The sequence below is a fragment of the Emydura macquarii genome, unplaced genomic scaffold (assembly GCF_026122565.2).
Source record: "Emydura macquarii macquarii isolate MOO-44397 ecotype Brisbane River unplaced genomic scaffold, CSIRO-AGI_Emac_v2 contig_705, whole genome shotgun sequence".
In the NCBI taxonomy this organism is placed as follows: Eukaryota; Metazoa; Chordata; order Testudines; family Chelidae; genus Emydura; species Emydura macquarii.
Genome location: NW_027130842.1, coordinates 8,269,006 through 8,285,571, shown reverse-complemented (window position 1 = coordinate 8,285,571; position 16,566 = coordinate 8,269,006). Strand labels below are relative to the sequence as shown.

Sequence of the window (16,566 nt, the reverse complement as noted above, 5' to 3'; positions counted from 1 at the left end):
ACCTTAGTGTTCTAGTTGCAGAGAACCAAACCAATCAGAAAATCACCAAGGCTATTTGTTGCCATAGCAGAAAGGTCATGAGGACAAGCTATATGCTTTCAGGGAGTCTGTAAATGGATTTCTGGGTGCATCATGGTGAGCTATCAGTTAGCACATATCCCTCCACCACAAGAGCATAAGCTGGCTTTTCAGCATCCCTGCAGAAAGTACTGTTACTGAATATATGTAGAGTGGCTACCTAGAGTTCCATTCACACATTCACAAAACATTACAGCGGGGGTGGCCAACCCGCAGCTTGCGAGCCGCATGCGGCTCTTTGGTCATAGAAATGTGGCATGGGGCTCTTTGCTGTTTGTTCTTTGTGGCTCTTTGAAATTGACAAGCTTTTGGGGGGGGGAGGGGAAGAGAGGAGGGGAAATTGACAAGTGAAATTGACAAGCTGCAGCTGAAATTGAGGGATCAGCAGGAATTTCGCAGAGGGTAAGAGAGAAGGGGAAACTGAAAAGGTAAAAGTGGCTCTTCGCAGCTTTTCGTCTCTGACTGGTTGGCCACCCCTGCATTACAGACTATTTAGGCCTCTGCTGCAGATTTAGTGCTGCGGGAACTGCAGAATTTCAGGCGTCTTTGCTGCCAGTGTCCTTGCACACACACACACACACACACCCCCCAATCGTGATATATGTGTAAATCACCCACATGTGGAATATGCATAGGGACCAGCACTTGAAGAAGAAATAGAGATTGCTTGGCTGTACCTGGAAGTTCTTCAAAATGTGCTGTCCCTGTCTATATTCCATTAGCAATCCTCTCTCCCGTCTTGTTTGGATCCTACTGGATTTGCGGAAAGAAGAGGACCTAGAGAGGTATCAACCCACACTTCATTTTACACTTTTAGTCTGGAGCATGAGGAGAGAGTGTGCAGGGCAACACACACTGCTTGTTAGAATTTCTGGACTCGGGCTTATGATGTGCACACGCATTCACGTGTGCAGTACAGATAGGGACCACATATGTCAAAGAACTTCCAGTTACAGGCAAGCTATTTGTTTTTATTTATTGGTTTGTATTTGTCTTTAAATGTCACAATAATGCTGAGCATTTCTAAGCACTATATTATTGATAGAAAAATCTTGTAATGTTCACGTGGTCTCCTTCTCTGTAGAAAACACACTACACTTTCTATGGCGAGAGATCATCACTCCAGATGGAGTAAAACTCTACTATAATCCATTTACTGGCTGGTGAGTTTTGGTTTTGTTTTGCAGAGGGAACACCGCTGTTCCTGGCAGCACCTAAACATGCTATTTTGTGAAAATTTTGTTAGAAACTTTTACAGGAAGAGCATTGGATAAATAATACCTGTGCCTTTTCAGTTAGTAAATGCAGAATAAGTATGAAAGAAGAAAGTAAGATGGGTTCAGGGTGGAGAGGAAAGTTCGGAAATTGTAGGTTAAAGGCATCCCTATATATGGTGTAGGAACATGTTTTTTTAAATTTAAGTGTAACAGATTCTTTTTTTTTAATTGATGACTTGGAGGCTCCAATCCTTCACCTTTCTGTTCCAAGTTTTTAAAGGTTACAGCAAAGAGACAGTATAATCTTTTATTTTTCGGTTGATCTTGGACAAGAAAATAGATGAATACAGTTACTAGTATTGCTTTAACAAATTACGAATTTTGTGCAGTAAATTTTGGTTTGTCTACTGCAGTGTATAGTTGCTTTATGGAGATTTTGTTTGTTTTAACCTTTTGAAAATTATGTAAATTGTTTTGTAATCTATTTAAACATAGCCACCAAAGCAATTTTCTTTAACACAGATGCATATTTCTCTTTATATATGTATCTTGCAGAAATTATTCATTATCTCTGCTACTTTGAACATGTATTCATCTACTGGTCACATTAGTTTGTAACTTAAGTTTTGTTGGGTGTATCTTTAATCTTTAGCATTATCCGTGAACACCCAATTGCTGGGCCTCAGTGGCCTGGAGGCATCCTGGCAGATGAAATGGGTCTTGGGAAGACAGTAGAGGTACTAGCTCTTATTCTGACCCACATCCGACAAGATGTTAAACAGGATGTTCTGACACTACCTGAGGTGAGAGAACTATGGTAGATTTTGAGAACTAAAAAGGTACCTCTAGTATTTGAGGCATGTTCCTGCTATTTAGCTATCATTTTTTGTGTGGAAAAGTCCATAATGAAAAGCTATTAAATTAAAGTGACAGAAATAGTCTTTGTCTGTTAGCATGTGGTCCTTGGTGATGTGAATAGAAGAACAATACAAAAATATTATGAGAAGCTGATTGTATTGTTTTTCATTCACATCAATGATTAACAAAGTCTCAGTTATAGGCAAGTTACTTTATTAGCTTGCTTTTCAGAAAGTGGGATCATAAAAGTGTAGAGACTCTATTTAAAATATATTTTATCTGAGACTTATAACATAGATAACTGATCAGATTGTGGCCTGGTATGCATGCACACACATTCCATTGTCTTCAGTGGGATACATTCATTCATCTGAGTATAGAATTTGGCACAGTGTGTGTTGTGGATTTCCTCCTTCCCATTCTATTGTGTATTACATTTTAACTAGATTACGGGTACACAAATGATAATATTGATGAGTGGCTATGTAATGGCTCCAAGAGAGCTGCTGTGTCAATAATGACTATTGCTAAATATTTTTTCTATTAGGGTTTTAGGCCAAACTATTTACTATTTAGACTTTAAGGCCAGAAGGGACCATCCTGATCATCTAGTTCCTGTATATTGCAGGCCATAGAACCTCACCCACCCACCTCTGTAATAGACTCCTAATCTTTGGCTGAGTTACTGAAGTCCTCCAATCATGATTTAAAGACTTCAAGTTACAGAGAATCCACCAATTCCTCTAAGTTAAACCAGCAAGTGAGCTGAGCCCCAAGCTTCAGAGGAAGGCTCTTCAGAGGAAGACTCTCATTAAAAACAGTCACTGTTCCTGAGCATTGGAAGGTAGCAAATGTTGTACCTATATTTACAAAAGGATGATCTGGGGAATTATGGACCAGTAAACCTTACATGTATACCTAGACAACTGGTTGAAATGATAAGACAAAATAATACAGAACTTGAATGTGATATAGTCTAGCCAATATGGTTTCTGCAAAGGAAAATTGTCTCACTAAGCTCTTAGAATTCTTTTAGCTTGTCAGTCTGGTGGTGGATGAAGAAGAACCAGTGGACATAATTTTATTTAGGCTTCCTTAAGGCTTTTGACAAAGTTCCACACAAGAGGCTACTAATTAAACTAAGTGGACATGGGGTAAGAGGCAAGTTGCCTAGGAGACAGAAAGCAAAGAGTAGGATTAAATGGTCTGCTGTCATCATGACAAAAGGTTAACAGCAGAGTGCCTGAAGGTTACATACTAAGTCCTATGCTGTTTTATATATTTATTAATTATATGAAAAGCGGGGTAAGTAGTGAGGTAACAAAACTTGCAAATTATACACAATTTTTAGGTTAGTTTGCACCAGAGAAGATTGTGAGGAACTTCAGAGAGAGCTAAACAAGCTAGGTGAATGGGCAACATGATGGCAGATTAAACCCAGCATCAATTAAAGTACTCATACACTTTCTCAGTTAACTATATAAACTCAAGAAAAGAGCCTGCACATCATTCTAGATGGCTAACTGAAGACCTCCAGTGAATGTGCAGTGGCACTCAGAAAAATTAACAAGATTGTCATGATGCATAAAGAATGGGATGGTGAATAATTCAAAGAATATTATGTTTTTATGTAATTCAGTGATGTGGCTTGGAATATTGCGTGCAGTACTGAAATACCCATTTCAAAAAGGATATTACAGAACTAGTGTGGTCAAGGACCTGGAAAAAATTGTCTCATGAAAAAAGATGGAAAAGATTGGGATTGTTACCTAAGAAATGAGATGAATAAGCAGGGACATGATAAAAGTTTATAAAATCATGAATGGTATAGAAAAAGTAGATCAGGAACTTTAGTTGTCTCCTATCACAAGAACAAGGCACATTCAATTAAATTAAAAGTTGGGAATTTCAAAATAAAAGGAAATATTTGTTTATACAATGTGTAATTAGACCATGGAACTCATTGCACAGGAAGTTGTGCTAAGAACTTAGAGGCTAAGAACTTAACACGAATTGAAAAGGGTTTGGCTATTTATCTAAATATTCAGAATTTCCAGAGTTGTTGTTAATAACAGCAGTTTCAGAAGAGCTATTAAATTGATGCTTCAGAATTTTTCAATTTCAACCTATTAAAGATTAGGATGAAATTTAATGTGGAGGGCAGATTATTCCACATTTGCCTACCATGGGGTTCTTGCACCTTCCTTTGAAGCATCTGGCACTGATCTCTGTCAGAAGGAGGATAATGGATTAGATGGAGCTTGGGTCTGATCCAGTATGACAGTTTCTGTGGTCCTGTGAAGGTATTTAATGAAGAACTGACAACTTCAAAGTAAAAATGCTTTTTGCTAGTCTGCTAATTGAAAATACTAATTTCATAAAACAGTTCAAAATTATGTCACAGATATACATCCTCCTACCGTTATTGACTGTTGTCTCTATTAGGGTAAACTGGTGAACTTCTTCGTTCCACCCCAGCCTGCTGAAGGAAACAAAAATAAAAAAACAAAGAAAGTGGAGTTTACATCAAAGGAGAAAGTACAGTATCCCAGTAAGTATTTATGGAGAGACACAATTTTTGTAAAATAGTTTGCTTATTGAGGTTGTGTTGGCAGCTTTCCAGGAGTACAAGGGCTGCACCTGATTGGTATGAGGGGAGCAGTTTACTGATGCCCTTATTTCTGATACAGAGGTATAATTTTGCTCAAGAATATAACATTGCACTCTGGGAACAGTAATCATCCTTACTAATAGTTCCATTTTAAAGATAAAACCAGTTGTGGGCTGCATTGTAGGACTCCATGCACAGCTTTACCTAGTGTAGAACCATTGTAGCAAGATGGTTTATTGGCCAGACCAAAGTATTGTACTTGCATATCTCTGTAAATTTGAAGAAAAAAAAAAAAAGACTTTTGTTTCCATAGTTATATGTACTCTTAGACACTGTTGAACATCTTGATTGAAAAGTAATGGTCTGCCAGACTAGCTTGAGCAGGACTGCTTACTCCATTGTCGATCTTAGTTTTTCTTGGCAATTTTTAATTCACTTGCAGACAATGCATTTACAGAGCTCCTCAATAAATTTTCTCCCATGTAACTTTTCATTTTATCTGAGCCATAGTTTTGTTCTGCATGTAGGTTTACGGGTGATGATATTAGCAGCTGTCAAGGAAATGAATGTGAAGAAGGGAGCTTCCATCATTGCAATATTTAAGCATGTCAGTGCCATATACAGATATGACATACAGAGAAACCGACGTCTTCTCAAAAGGACTTTGGAAAAACTAATTGCAGAACAAGTAGTGGAGCGGGTTAAAGGTCATGGTCTGGCTGGATCTTTCAAGTTGGGGAAGAATTACAAGGAACAAAAGAGTCATGAGAGAACCAAAAAACAGGTAAAATGAGAGTTGAAAATATCAGCTAAGGCAAATGTTGCATGGAGGTATTTTATTTTTTGTCAATTACATGTTGCCACAGTGGTGCTATTTAAAGGATTGCCCATTAGTGCCTGATTGATGGTATTGACTTTTTTTAAAAACAAAAAGCCTGAAGCATTTGAAAATAAAAATAAAGAATTACAGTATGTAGACTTTACCAAAAAGGAAAATAAAAATAAAACACAAAGTATGTTAAGTTTTGGGGTTAAAATCTTTGGCTATGTCCTCTTTAAATTTTTGAAGACGTTATAAGGGTTGGTGGATGTTAGTTTTGTGAACAGGATGTTCTGTGAAACATTGGAAAAACCCTAAGCTAATATTAAGGGAATTTGATCCCGCAAACCTGCACCAAAGTAGAAGATATATGTCATGTTAACAGTTAGTCCCAATGTGTTTATACTTCCTCATCAAAGAGCAAAAAAATCTGTTGGTTAATTTTAACTTTATATTTTAGACAACAAGAAGTTCTGGAAGGATTCAGAAGACATCCTTGCCTAATGCTAACTCTCAAAACAAAGAATCAGCAAGTAGGGTCACATCTTCAGAAAATGTCAAACCACCCCAGCTGGTGGACATCACTGCAGAAGAGCATGACTATTGTACAACTAGCAAAAATAACCAGTCTGAGACAGGCCAAAAGACCTGCATAAAAGAAGAAAACCTTCAGCCAAGAGTTATGGACTTGAAATCTGCTGATTTGCAAGGCAACCTTATGTCCAGTGACTCCACTGGTCCTGTTATCGGTGCACCTAAAAATACAGATGATACGGAAGTCCTAAAAAACCAGTCCTCAGACTCCCAAGAACATGCTGGCAGTGTCATACAGCATGCCAGTTCCATTTTTCCATTCAGCACCTCTGACTATCTTTTTGAATGCATTTGTGGTGAGCTTGGCTTAGTTGACTGTAAGGCCCGTGTGCAGTGCCTGAAGTGCCACCTATGGCAGCATGCTGAGTGTGTAAACTACAAAGAGGAAAACTTGAAGATTAAGCCTTTTTATTGTCCCCACTGCCTAGTAGCAATGAAACCGGTTTCTACAGGAGCAACTCTGATAATCTCACCCAGTTCTATCTGCCATCAGTGGGTGGATGAAATCAACAGGCATGTGAGATCATCTTCCCTTCGAGTCCTGGTAAGATGATTTCGTCTCATCTTCTAACACCTAGAGTTGATTCATAGATTGGAAGAGGAAAACAAGCTTCCTGCTTTAGCAACTCCCAGTGGGTTTATAGAATTATAGAGTTTAAGGTCAGAAGGGACCACCAGATCATTTAGTGTGACTTTGTGTACGTCACACATCACCAACACCTCTCAGCCACCTCCCCACTAAAATTCAACAACTGAAATTAGACCGAAATGTTACACAGCCCACAGAAGACTAGACCATTCTGTGTTACAGGGAGAGAATGGAAGCTCCCGAGGTGCACCAATGCCCAAGGCTCCCGAAGTGGCAGGGAAAATGATTACATGAGATATACCCAGATAATCCTGGCAGGTTTATCCCACACTCTTGCACTGCAGAGGAAGGCAAACCGCCCTCCCCCCAAATCTGCCAATCTGATTTTGGGGAAAATTCTTTCCCAACACTGCAGTTAGTTATAGCGATAAATTATACCCTGTGCATGTGAGTAAGAACCAACCAGCCAAGCACCTGAATGAAAGAATGCTCAGTGCCATCTCAGAGCACGGGCTTACCCCATCCAGGGTCCCACATTCAGCCCTGGCCATCTTTGATGCGTCAGAGGTGGGAGACCAAAAATCACTGCAGAATATATTGGGAGGAGGGGGGAATCCCTTCCTGACCCCTCTGCAGGTGGCTGTCTTAAAACCATGAGTTGTGAACTTTTAAGAATATAAGACATAAACCAGAAGTGAGCCCTAGAGCTGATGAGCCCTACCATCAGAAGCAACCTACTCATACAATTACACTCATAAATTTGTCCAGCTCTCTTAAAACTAATTGCGATGTTTGCCCTCACAATTCATATTGGGAGGCTGTCCCAGAACCTCAAGAAGGTTAGAAACGTTCTTCAAATTTTGAGCCTGAATTTATTCATTTCTATTAATTTCAGCTAATATCTATTTGTTCTTGGGACGATGTTGTCCTTTAAACAGCTCTTCATTCTCCCTGGTGTTTACTCCTCTGATGTATTAATAGAGAGAGAACCTATCCTCCTTGGCCTTCTTTTTGGTTTTTTAACTTTGAATCGACAGGTCATTAAGTTGATTTAGCCTGAATAAACTAAAGTGAAGAAAATATTTTCTCTGCGTCTGCAAAAGTAGGTTTAGCACGTCAACAAACTCTGGTTCCAGGTGCTTAGCCAGTAGTGACTGTTACCAGTTTGGTTGTTTTGACTTCCTTTAAAACTTTGGCAGCAAACATGTACTGCATATTTTTTATTGAATTTAAATGTTTTTTATAGATTATAGTATAAGGCATAGTATATATAGTATATATATACATATATATAGTATATAGATTAGGCATTGACATAGGTTGTCATAATTTCAAATTTAATTTTAAAAAATAAACCTGTTTAATTTAAATAAAAAAGGCCTGATTTTATTTTGATTGGTTTTGTCTACCCAGTCTCTGTCCATCTGTTCCACACAAACAACTCCTTGACAAAGGCTTCCCTTTTTTTCTGCAATAAAATGATTTTTTAACTGTTTAATACCCTTTTTATCTTTTGGCTCCTCCCCTTGGCAAAACAAGTGTTGTAACTTGGCTGGCACCTGGAAGTAGCATCTTCAGAGCTAAAACCTCGCACAGTGTCTCTTAGTGTATGTCTACATTGCAGCTAGACACCTGTGGCTGGCCCTGCCTTCTAACTCAGCCTTGGGGGGCTTAGACTAAGCTTTGGGACCCTCCCACCTTGCAAGGTCCTAGAGTCCAGGCTCCAGCCCAATCCTGAACATCTACACTACAATTAAACAGCTTCTTAGCTAGAGCCCCGTAACCCTGAGTCAGCTGGCACAGGCTTGCCATGAGTGTCTAATTGCAGTGTAGACATACGCTTACTGACCCCTGTTGAGTTTACCAGGAGGTTGCTTATCTGGAGCCATTGTGTCTGCTGCAATAAAACTCCTGTGGTTGGCCCATGTGAACTGAGTTGGGCTCAGGCTGCTGGGTTATGAAACTGCACTATAGACTTTCAGACTGGAGCCCGGGCACTGGTCTCCAGCCTCAGCTTGAACATCTACCATGTAATTTTATAGCCCTGAAGCTTGAGCCCTGTGAGCTCAAGTCAGCTGACATGGGCCAGCTGCAGGTATTCTATTGCAGTGTCGCCATACCCTGTGTCTCCTTCTTGCTTGGTTCTTAACAGCTCTGCTACTAAACTAAATCAGCAGATGCATACAGTAAACATACCAATATAGCATATCATAAAGCCATCCAGTAACTGTCTCAATAATCAGGTCCCATACATGAATCATGTAATTCATTAACTATTAAAGATCAGTCCCATGTCCTTCACAGACGTGATGAAAAAGGAATCTTGTAGGACTTCATGTTTGTAAAGTGCTTGAAAAAGGATCGATATCAGAGCAAAATAACAATAGTCTATTCTTATTATGAATAGACCCAGTAATGAGACAACTCATGCATAGAAAGTTAAGTTCAAGCATAGTCTTCGCAGGACTGGGACCTTTATTTCTACAGTAACTTTCATGAAAACTATCCCAAATATCTTTATATAACAGGCAATATTACAGGCAGTGCAGGTACAGATGCACATGCTTAGTGGAGATTAGAGTTTAGCAGCTAAATTCCCCTAATATTCTTTCTGCACTGAGCAATTTCTAACCACGCACAGCTCCTTCATACCAACCAGATCATACATGCCCTGTCACCACAGAGAGGACTTTACCTGCAATTACTCCTTCTGGCTAGCAGAGGCTGTTGTGGCACAAGACACAGGAAATGAGATCAGGGAGACTGCAAAAAATAGTATTTGATAATGTAATCAAAGACTGTATCATAATGCATACACACAAGGGGGCCCAAGTTAAGATTGCATAGGCAGCCTTATTTCTGGCAATTTCTAACTGCTGGGTGCTTGACTTTGCAACCTTAAATCCCATGAAAGATGGTTATCATGGCATAAACTACAGGAAACAATGGTGTATCTATAGAGCATTCAGTCATAAGACTAATAACAGAATGAGAGAGGAACAGAGGCAAGGGAGAAAAAATGTGTTAAAATGAGATTGGGAAATAGAGGGATTTCTTTAGGCCAAGAGACATCAGAACTATTTTTTCTAAAGGGTAGGTGCAGCAGAGGAAGATGCTGTTCTACCAGCACTGTTGAAATTGGTGTTAAAAGACACAGAGAAGGATGGTGCTAGCTGTAAAAGGAGTAGTGCGAGATCAGGTTTTCGGGGTAAACTGGAGTAAGTCAGCATTGAGTCTCCTTAAAAACAGGAAAGGCAATTTTGACTTGCATCTTGATATGAATAGGGAACAAGTGGATATGTTTGAGGATGAGGTACAGATCTTTGGCAGAAATTGCTATATCACTGATCTTAGGCAGCTACAAATCCCGAAGGACTACTAAATGGTTTTGCTTTTTTACATTGTTACAGTATCTGGTTAAATTATGTGTGTATGACATGTACAATCTGAAATCTAACGATGTTGATATTTTAAAATACTCAAAGTAAATGTAAAGTAAAGTTTTAAGATTACAGTATTTATTGCACTTTCCTTCTGACATAACATTTTAATACCTTGAAAAACATTAGTTACGAGGCTTAAATTTATTTTATGAATTTAGTTTTTTCCCACATTCAACTACTGTATGCTTCACAAAGGATTATGTTGAAAATGCTGAGGTAAAAGAGAGACCGATAAACACATTCTGTTACAAATAACAAAGATCCTTTTATAATAAAACTTTTGGTTTTTCTGGTGGAAGGTCACTACAGAAGATTTATGTACTTTGTTGGTGCTTATGCCACCATCTTCCATGTTTGTTCCGTGTGTTTCATTGATTCTTCTTAGAAATTCCTTGGAGGATAGAAATAAATAGTCGTGTTCACATTTCATTCTTGAAGGTGTTTGATTGTATGTTTCTATCTTTGCCCATTCTACTATGATATTCTATTGTAAGAAAAAAGTGCATGTTTTACCATTTGCTTCTGTAAGGTTTCTGCATGTTGTTAAATCCATGTTTAATCAGCTAAGATCAAATACAACAGTCATATGAAGTACCAAAATCCTTTTATTCTCTTGGGTGCTACAATCAATTGGGAGACCATATTTCCTTCCCATTGTATAATTTAATTTATATATATTTGAGTGCAAATGTTATGAACTGACACCAAGTCATTCATACAAGGAACATTTTTTAAATGTGTGTTCTGTAAAATTATAAAGAGATCTTACACTTTCTGTTATGAAGTATTTCCTTTCTTCAATCTTTGCTCTCATGTTTGTATATATAAATGTGTGTAGGTGTATCAAGGTGTGAAGAAACATGGCTTCTTGCAGCCTCACATGTTAGCAGAGCAGGAGATAGTCATCACCACTTATGATGTCCTTCGCACTGAGCTGAACTACGTGGACATCCCTCATAGCAACAGTGAAGATGGGCGCCGTTTCAGGAACCAGAAGCGGTATATGGCCATCCCAAGCCCTTTAGTAGCAGTGGAGTGGTGGAGGATCTGTCTAGATGAAGCACAGATGGTTGAATGCACCACTGCAAAGGTGAGAATATCTCCTGAGCATGCTTATATTGAAAAAGTTTGACAAGGTTATTGTAACTTAAAAAAAAAAAGCTGCTGCTTAACTCTTAACATGTATTACACATAAACTTGTCCTTATAATCTGTTGTTCAGAAGTTACTAATTGTTTACTTTCCCTTGAATGTGTTTACTGTTACATGTTTCCCCGTTGGAGTTTTGGCAGGCTGTGACATGTATCTAGCTCAAAAAGTATTTACCATAATCTGTACCGACAGTTTAAAGAACTAGGTCATCATATTGTATACAGTGTTTGATAGTTTCAAAGAACACACTATTCTGTTCAGTGACATGGTTTAGAGGCACAAATACGTCCTTTAGGTCTAGAAACTATAAAACAGTCCAATTACTCAAGGTGCTTTTTCGATTTATTCCAGCAGTTTGCAGAGGAGATTATTTTCATTAGTGTTTGTCCACCAAGTAGTCCAAAGCAGGGAGATAAAAATGCCAACAGAAAATTCTACTCACATGACAATTTATTCATTGTTTTATGTGTATTACACACCCCAAGGTAACTTACCTTCTTGTAAACACTTTACCCAGTTTGAGTATATCTGTGATTATAGGTTTCATCAGCTGTCAAGTGATCCATTTGTTTTTAAAATAAATAAAAGCATAATGAATCTGCTATATATATATACATTCCACTGTGTGTGTGTGTGTGTGTGTGTGTGTGTGTGTGTGTGTGTAAAATAAACGTGTATCAGCTCTGCTCATATATTAGTTGTCGGTAGTACAAGGGTTCTCACACTTCTATAGTGTGAACAATGTCTTAATAGAGTGTGTGTCGCTTCTACTCCCCCGAATGATGTATTCCCCATATGGATGTTAAATATGCAATTGCTTACATGTAAAAGTAATATCAGGAAAGTATTTAATGTAATTTTAGCTGTCTTTTAATGGAAGTTAGCAGTTGGAAACAAGGAGGAGAACCAGGACCATATTTGCAGCAAACTCTGTCTGGAACATGTAAGAGTTATAGAGGTAGCAATCTGAGATGTGTTGCTCTAGTGCAGGGGTGGCCAACCTGCGGCTCGCAAGCCGCAAGCAGCTCTTTGCTCAGACAAATGCTGTGCTCGGGAGAAGAGGGGGGAGTGAAATTGACGCGCTGCCTGAGGGCAAGGTAAACTGCAGCTCTTTGTTTCTCACTGGTTGGCCACCCCTGCTCTAGTGGATCAGTTCCTTTCTTTTACATGTAAGAAAACGCTGTAGTTGCCACACATGTAGGGAAGTTTTTGTTTGTGGAACCAAAGTTAGTAAGTTCTCTTACTGTACTAATGACTCTTTCTCTTCATCGGCCCAGACACACAATCTTGCCCATCCTTTATTATGTTAATGAAAAAATATCTCTTACCTGTCAATCAAAAATACTGCTCTCCACAGGCAGCTATTTTAGTAGTGTTTTGCAAGGCTGACCCATGCAATCGTGGTTCTTCAGACTGAATGATCTTTTTCTTGGCTCTTAAGGTCTTTTCATGTTTTTTTACTTATTGCTATTCCTGTCTTCTCTTGTTAGGCTGCTGAAATGGCACTCCGTTTGAGTGGAATCAATCGCTGGTGTGTCAGTGGCACTCCTGTGCAGCGAGGCTTAGAAGGTAAACTTTGTGTAGTAGGGTAGTGTGTGTGGCTTTTTTCCCCTGATGAATTGGGGCCCCAGGAGAGACCACTAAATTTGCCAATTTTAATATTCCTATAGTACATATTTTATGTCCCTATAGAAGAATGCTTCTAGTCTGTAAGTCTTATTATGACAGAAGAAATCATTTATTAAGATGCTATTGAAGGAATGAAACTACTGAATTGTAGCCATTTCTAGGATGGTAGGCAGTAAGCAATTGGTGCACAGCAAGTTCCAAAATCATGATGGAGAGCAGTATTTTTTTTTTAACAAGATCCTAGGGAAAACTCCAACTCTTATGGAAAGTCTCAGACGATCTTTAAAGATATGCAAAACAGGACCTCAATATTTAAGGTCTCAGCTGAAAGACACCGTAAACTGCATGGAGCTTCATCTGTTTTCCTCAGAAGGGTAATGAACTGAATCTGCCTCTGTTTAAGCACTTAGGTTTCAAACCTGGTGACATTACTGTTGAAAACAATTTTTTTGGTATGGTGTTCTAAAATAGCATACAGTAATATAATGTTCTTCTTTTATCAGATCTGTATGGCTTAGTGCTTTTTCTTGGAGTTGATCCTTACTGGGTCAAACACTGGTGGGATCAACTTCTGTATCGACCTTACTGTAGGAAAAATCCTCAGCCTCTCTACAACCTAATTGCCAACATAATGTGGAGGTCAGCAAAGAAGGACGTGATTGACCAAGTAAATATTTAAACTTTAAAAAAAAAAATTGTTTATAAATAGCACTTTCACCAAAAAAATTTTATTTATTTATTTTGTTTTACTTTGCAGATTCAGATTCCCCCTCAAACAGAAGATGTACACTGGCTTCACTTTTCTCCTGTGGAGAGACACTTCTATCATCGTCAACATGAAGTGTGCTGCCAAGATGCACTAGCAAAACTCAGGAAGATTTCTGATTGGACTCTTAAACTTAGCAGCCTGGACAGGAGGACAGTCACTTCTATTCTGTACCCACTACTGCGGCTGAGACAGGCCTGCTGTCATCCACAAGCTGTCCGTGGGGAATTCTTGCCATTGCAGAAAAGGTGAATTTTACCACTGCTTAAATTGGGCACTGCGGATTTGATCCTATGCTCATTGAAATCAATTGCAAAACTCTCATTGAATCTAATGGTGCAGGATCAGAAGCCAGTGTTGTTACAAGTCAGAAATTATACCTGCCAGTTGAGCCACTGGCAGCTATGCTATATCAGGCATGATCTGATCTGATGTCAGAAACTGAGAAGGATGTAATAGGGTTATTATTTCTAGTAATTCCTAGGTGCTAGAAAAAGCGATGTTGGTTGTTTGGTATTTGGCACTCTTCTGGGGACTGACCTTTTATTATGATGAAGAGGGGCACTATGCTGGTGGATATTTATGTTGGAATACAAAACTCAGGTCCTTTTCTATGTTCTAAATTCAGTGGGAGTTCATCTTTTATTGTTATACTCCTGTCACCAATCAATATTCCACTGAAATCAATGCAGTGCTAGGATATTACTGGTGCATTCAGCAGCGTGGCTTGCATGTTGCACTTGTACATCATTGGAATGTTTGGCAGTTCTCGAACAGTAATGTGGTATGGGTTGGTGGGAATACTAATTTTTCCCATGTTCCATCTCTGCTTCCATACTTAAAACTGGATAAGGAAGGGCAGTTTGCAGTTACTGTTTATATATTTTCTTGTGAACCAGTCCTGTCTGCTGCAATGGACCATTCCCAGAACACGCAGAAGATTTGTTTTATGCCTTCCTTTATTTGCGTGTGAATAAACAAGAATTCAATGCCAGGAATTATTGTGAATAGGAGATTTGGATTTAAACAAGGAAACTGACACCTGGAGCATGTTCTATGGGAGACCATGTTAATTTTCTCATTACGTAGTAAAGGCTCTGAGTAAGGCTATCTACTTTTCAAATACATAGACCTTCCTAAACAGGATAATTTTTAGGTTCTCCTAGAATTTAAACTGAATCGGGAAATTCTCTTGAAATTGATTATTAGCCTCAGATTGTTCAAAGTAAATAGATTAAAGGTTTGTCTACACTTCAAATGCTACAGAAGCATAGTTGCGCTGCTGTAGCACTTCACTGTGGGTACTACCTACATTGACCGGGGGGGTGTAGGTAATCCACTTCCCCGAGAGGTGGTAGTTAGGTTGATAGCAGAATTCTTCTGTTGACCCAGTGCTGTCTACATGGAGACCTAAGTTGGTTTAATTATGCAGCTCAGGGTGTCGATTTTTCACACCCTTGACCAACATAGTTAAACAGACCTCTTTTTCTAGGTTAGTCCAGGCCTTACTTTCATCGTTTGTATATGCTATTTTTGTTTTGCTTTTAGAAATTTCTTTCATTGTTGATCTTATGAAAATGAAAGATTAATAGCGCTGGCTAGAGTTAACCAGAGTATGAGCACTAGGCGCTGTGCATATTTGCCAATACAAGTGAGCAGTGTAGCGCAGTATAGATTGCAGTTTTAAATCAATAGCACTTCCATCTCCCACACTGGAATGGCAGCAGGAGCATGGAAAATGTAGCTGGCAGGAGCAAAGGTAAGCTTAGTAGATACTGCCATGTTGCTGGGGGGGGGGAGATGTAGGCCCATCCAAGGTAGCTACCCCCTGCCTTAACACCCTGGACCTAAACTATGCAGGTGTGACTCCCTCTTCCCTCCAGGGCATGAGGACCAATGCAGTAACCCTTGCATTTCTCAAGCCCAGAAATTTCAGGGAAGAGCCAGCCTCAATCAGGCAAAGATGCAGCCTTAGCAGGAACTGTTGTGATATGGCTGATTTCGACAGTTTTTACTGTGTTCATTCTCTTCTCATGACGATTGGTTGTCTGCTTCAGCCCTCTGCTCAGCCTGATTCCAGTTGCCCTCCATGTTCCCTTCATTCTTCCTTCCCTCTTTCTTCTTCCTTGCCTTCCCCCTTTCACCTCTCTCCTTCCAATTTAGCTAAACTCCTGCTAACTAAGCCCCACTCAGAGAATTAAAAACAAATTGAAGGAAAACGTAGTGTAACTAATGTGACGTTTGCCAACCATCACTCTGTTCACTTGCTTGTATTGTTGTTATCTCCTTTCCCTAGTACTTTGTCTTGTTTATTTAGATTTGCTCTTTGGGGCATAGACTGTTGCTTATTCTTCGTTTGTACAGCCCCTAACACAATGGGACCCCTTTTTCAGCTGTCCATTCGGTATATCAGCAATACAAATAATTAAAATAAAAGAAGAGACATTTTACAATGTACTTTACAGCAGTACTTTCTCTCTGGCCCCCGAGAGACTGGTGGAGCTCAGTCACATTGCTGAGGTAATGAGTTGGTCCCTGAGGGAAGGTGCTTTTAAAATAGATTGTATAGCTCTTTCTCTACAAGGAATGGCCTATGTGGCTGTACCTCCTCATCTCTGGAGGAATGCTGTGTTGTTGCAATGTAGAGACTTGGAAATAATGGCTGTGAATGAAGGAATGAGAGAAATTCCTGACACTGGAGTTCTGACAGCTCTAATTTTCCCAAGTTTGCACAGAATGAGAGAGTTCATTCCTATTCTCTTGACATATACCCTTGGTCAGATTAGTAATTGGGGCACAGTCCATAACTT

General features: G+C 39.2%; 1 protein-coding gene across 4 annotated transcripts in view; it reads left to right on the top strand.

Annotated features, from left to right (window-relative positions):
• SHPRH (SNF2 histone linker PHD RING helicase) overlaps positions 1-16,566 on the top strand; it is a 105,701-nt gene that overhangs the window by 25,156 nt on the left and 63,979 nt on the right. For all 4 annotated transcript variants that reach the window (XR_010918658.1, XM_067542365.1, XM_067542364.1 and 1 more), the window contains 9 exons: positions 1,163-1,241; positions 1,948-2,098; positions 4,599-4,704; positions 5,292-5,548; positions 6,045-6,722; positions 11,049-11,300; positions 12,852-12,930; positions 13,494-13,657; positions 13,748-14,004. Coding sequence is in view for 3 of the 4 variants with exons in the window: in XM_067542365.1 (XP_067398466.1) it covers positions 1,163-1,241; positions 1,948-2,098; positions 4,599-4,704; positions 5,292-5,548; positions 6,045-6,722; positions 11,049-11,300; positions 12,852-12,930; positions 13,494-13,657; positions 13,748-14,004 (2,023 nt within the window). In the remaining variant the exon portion in view is untranslated. The remainder of the gene's footprint in view (positions 1-1,162; positions 1,242-1,947; positions 2,099-4,598; positions 4,705-5,291; positions 5,549-6,044; positions 6,723-11,048; positions 11,301-12,851; positions 12,931-13,493; positions 13,658-13,747; positions 14,005-16,566) is intronic.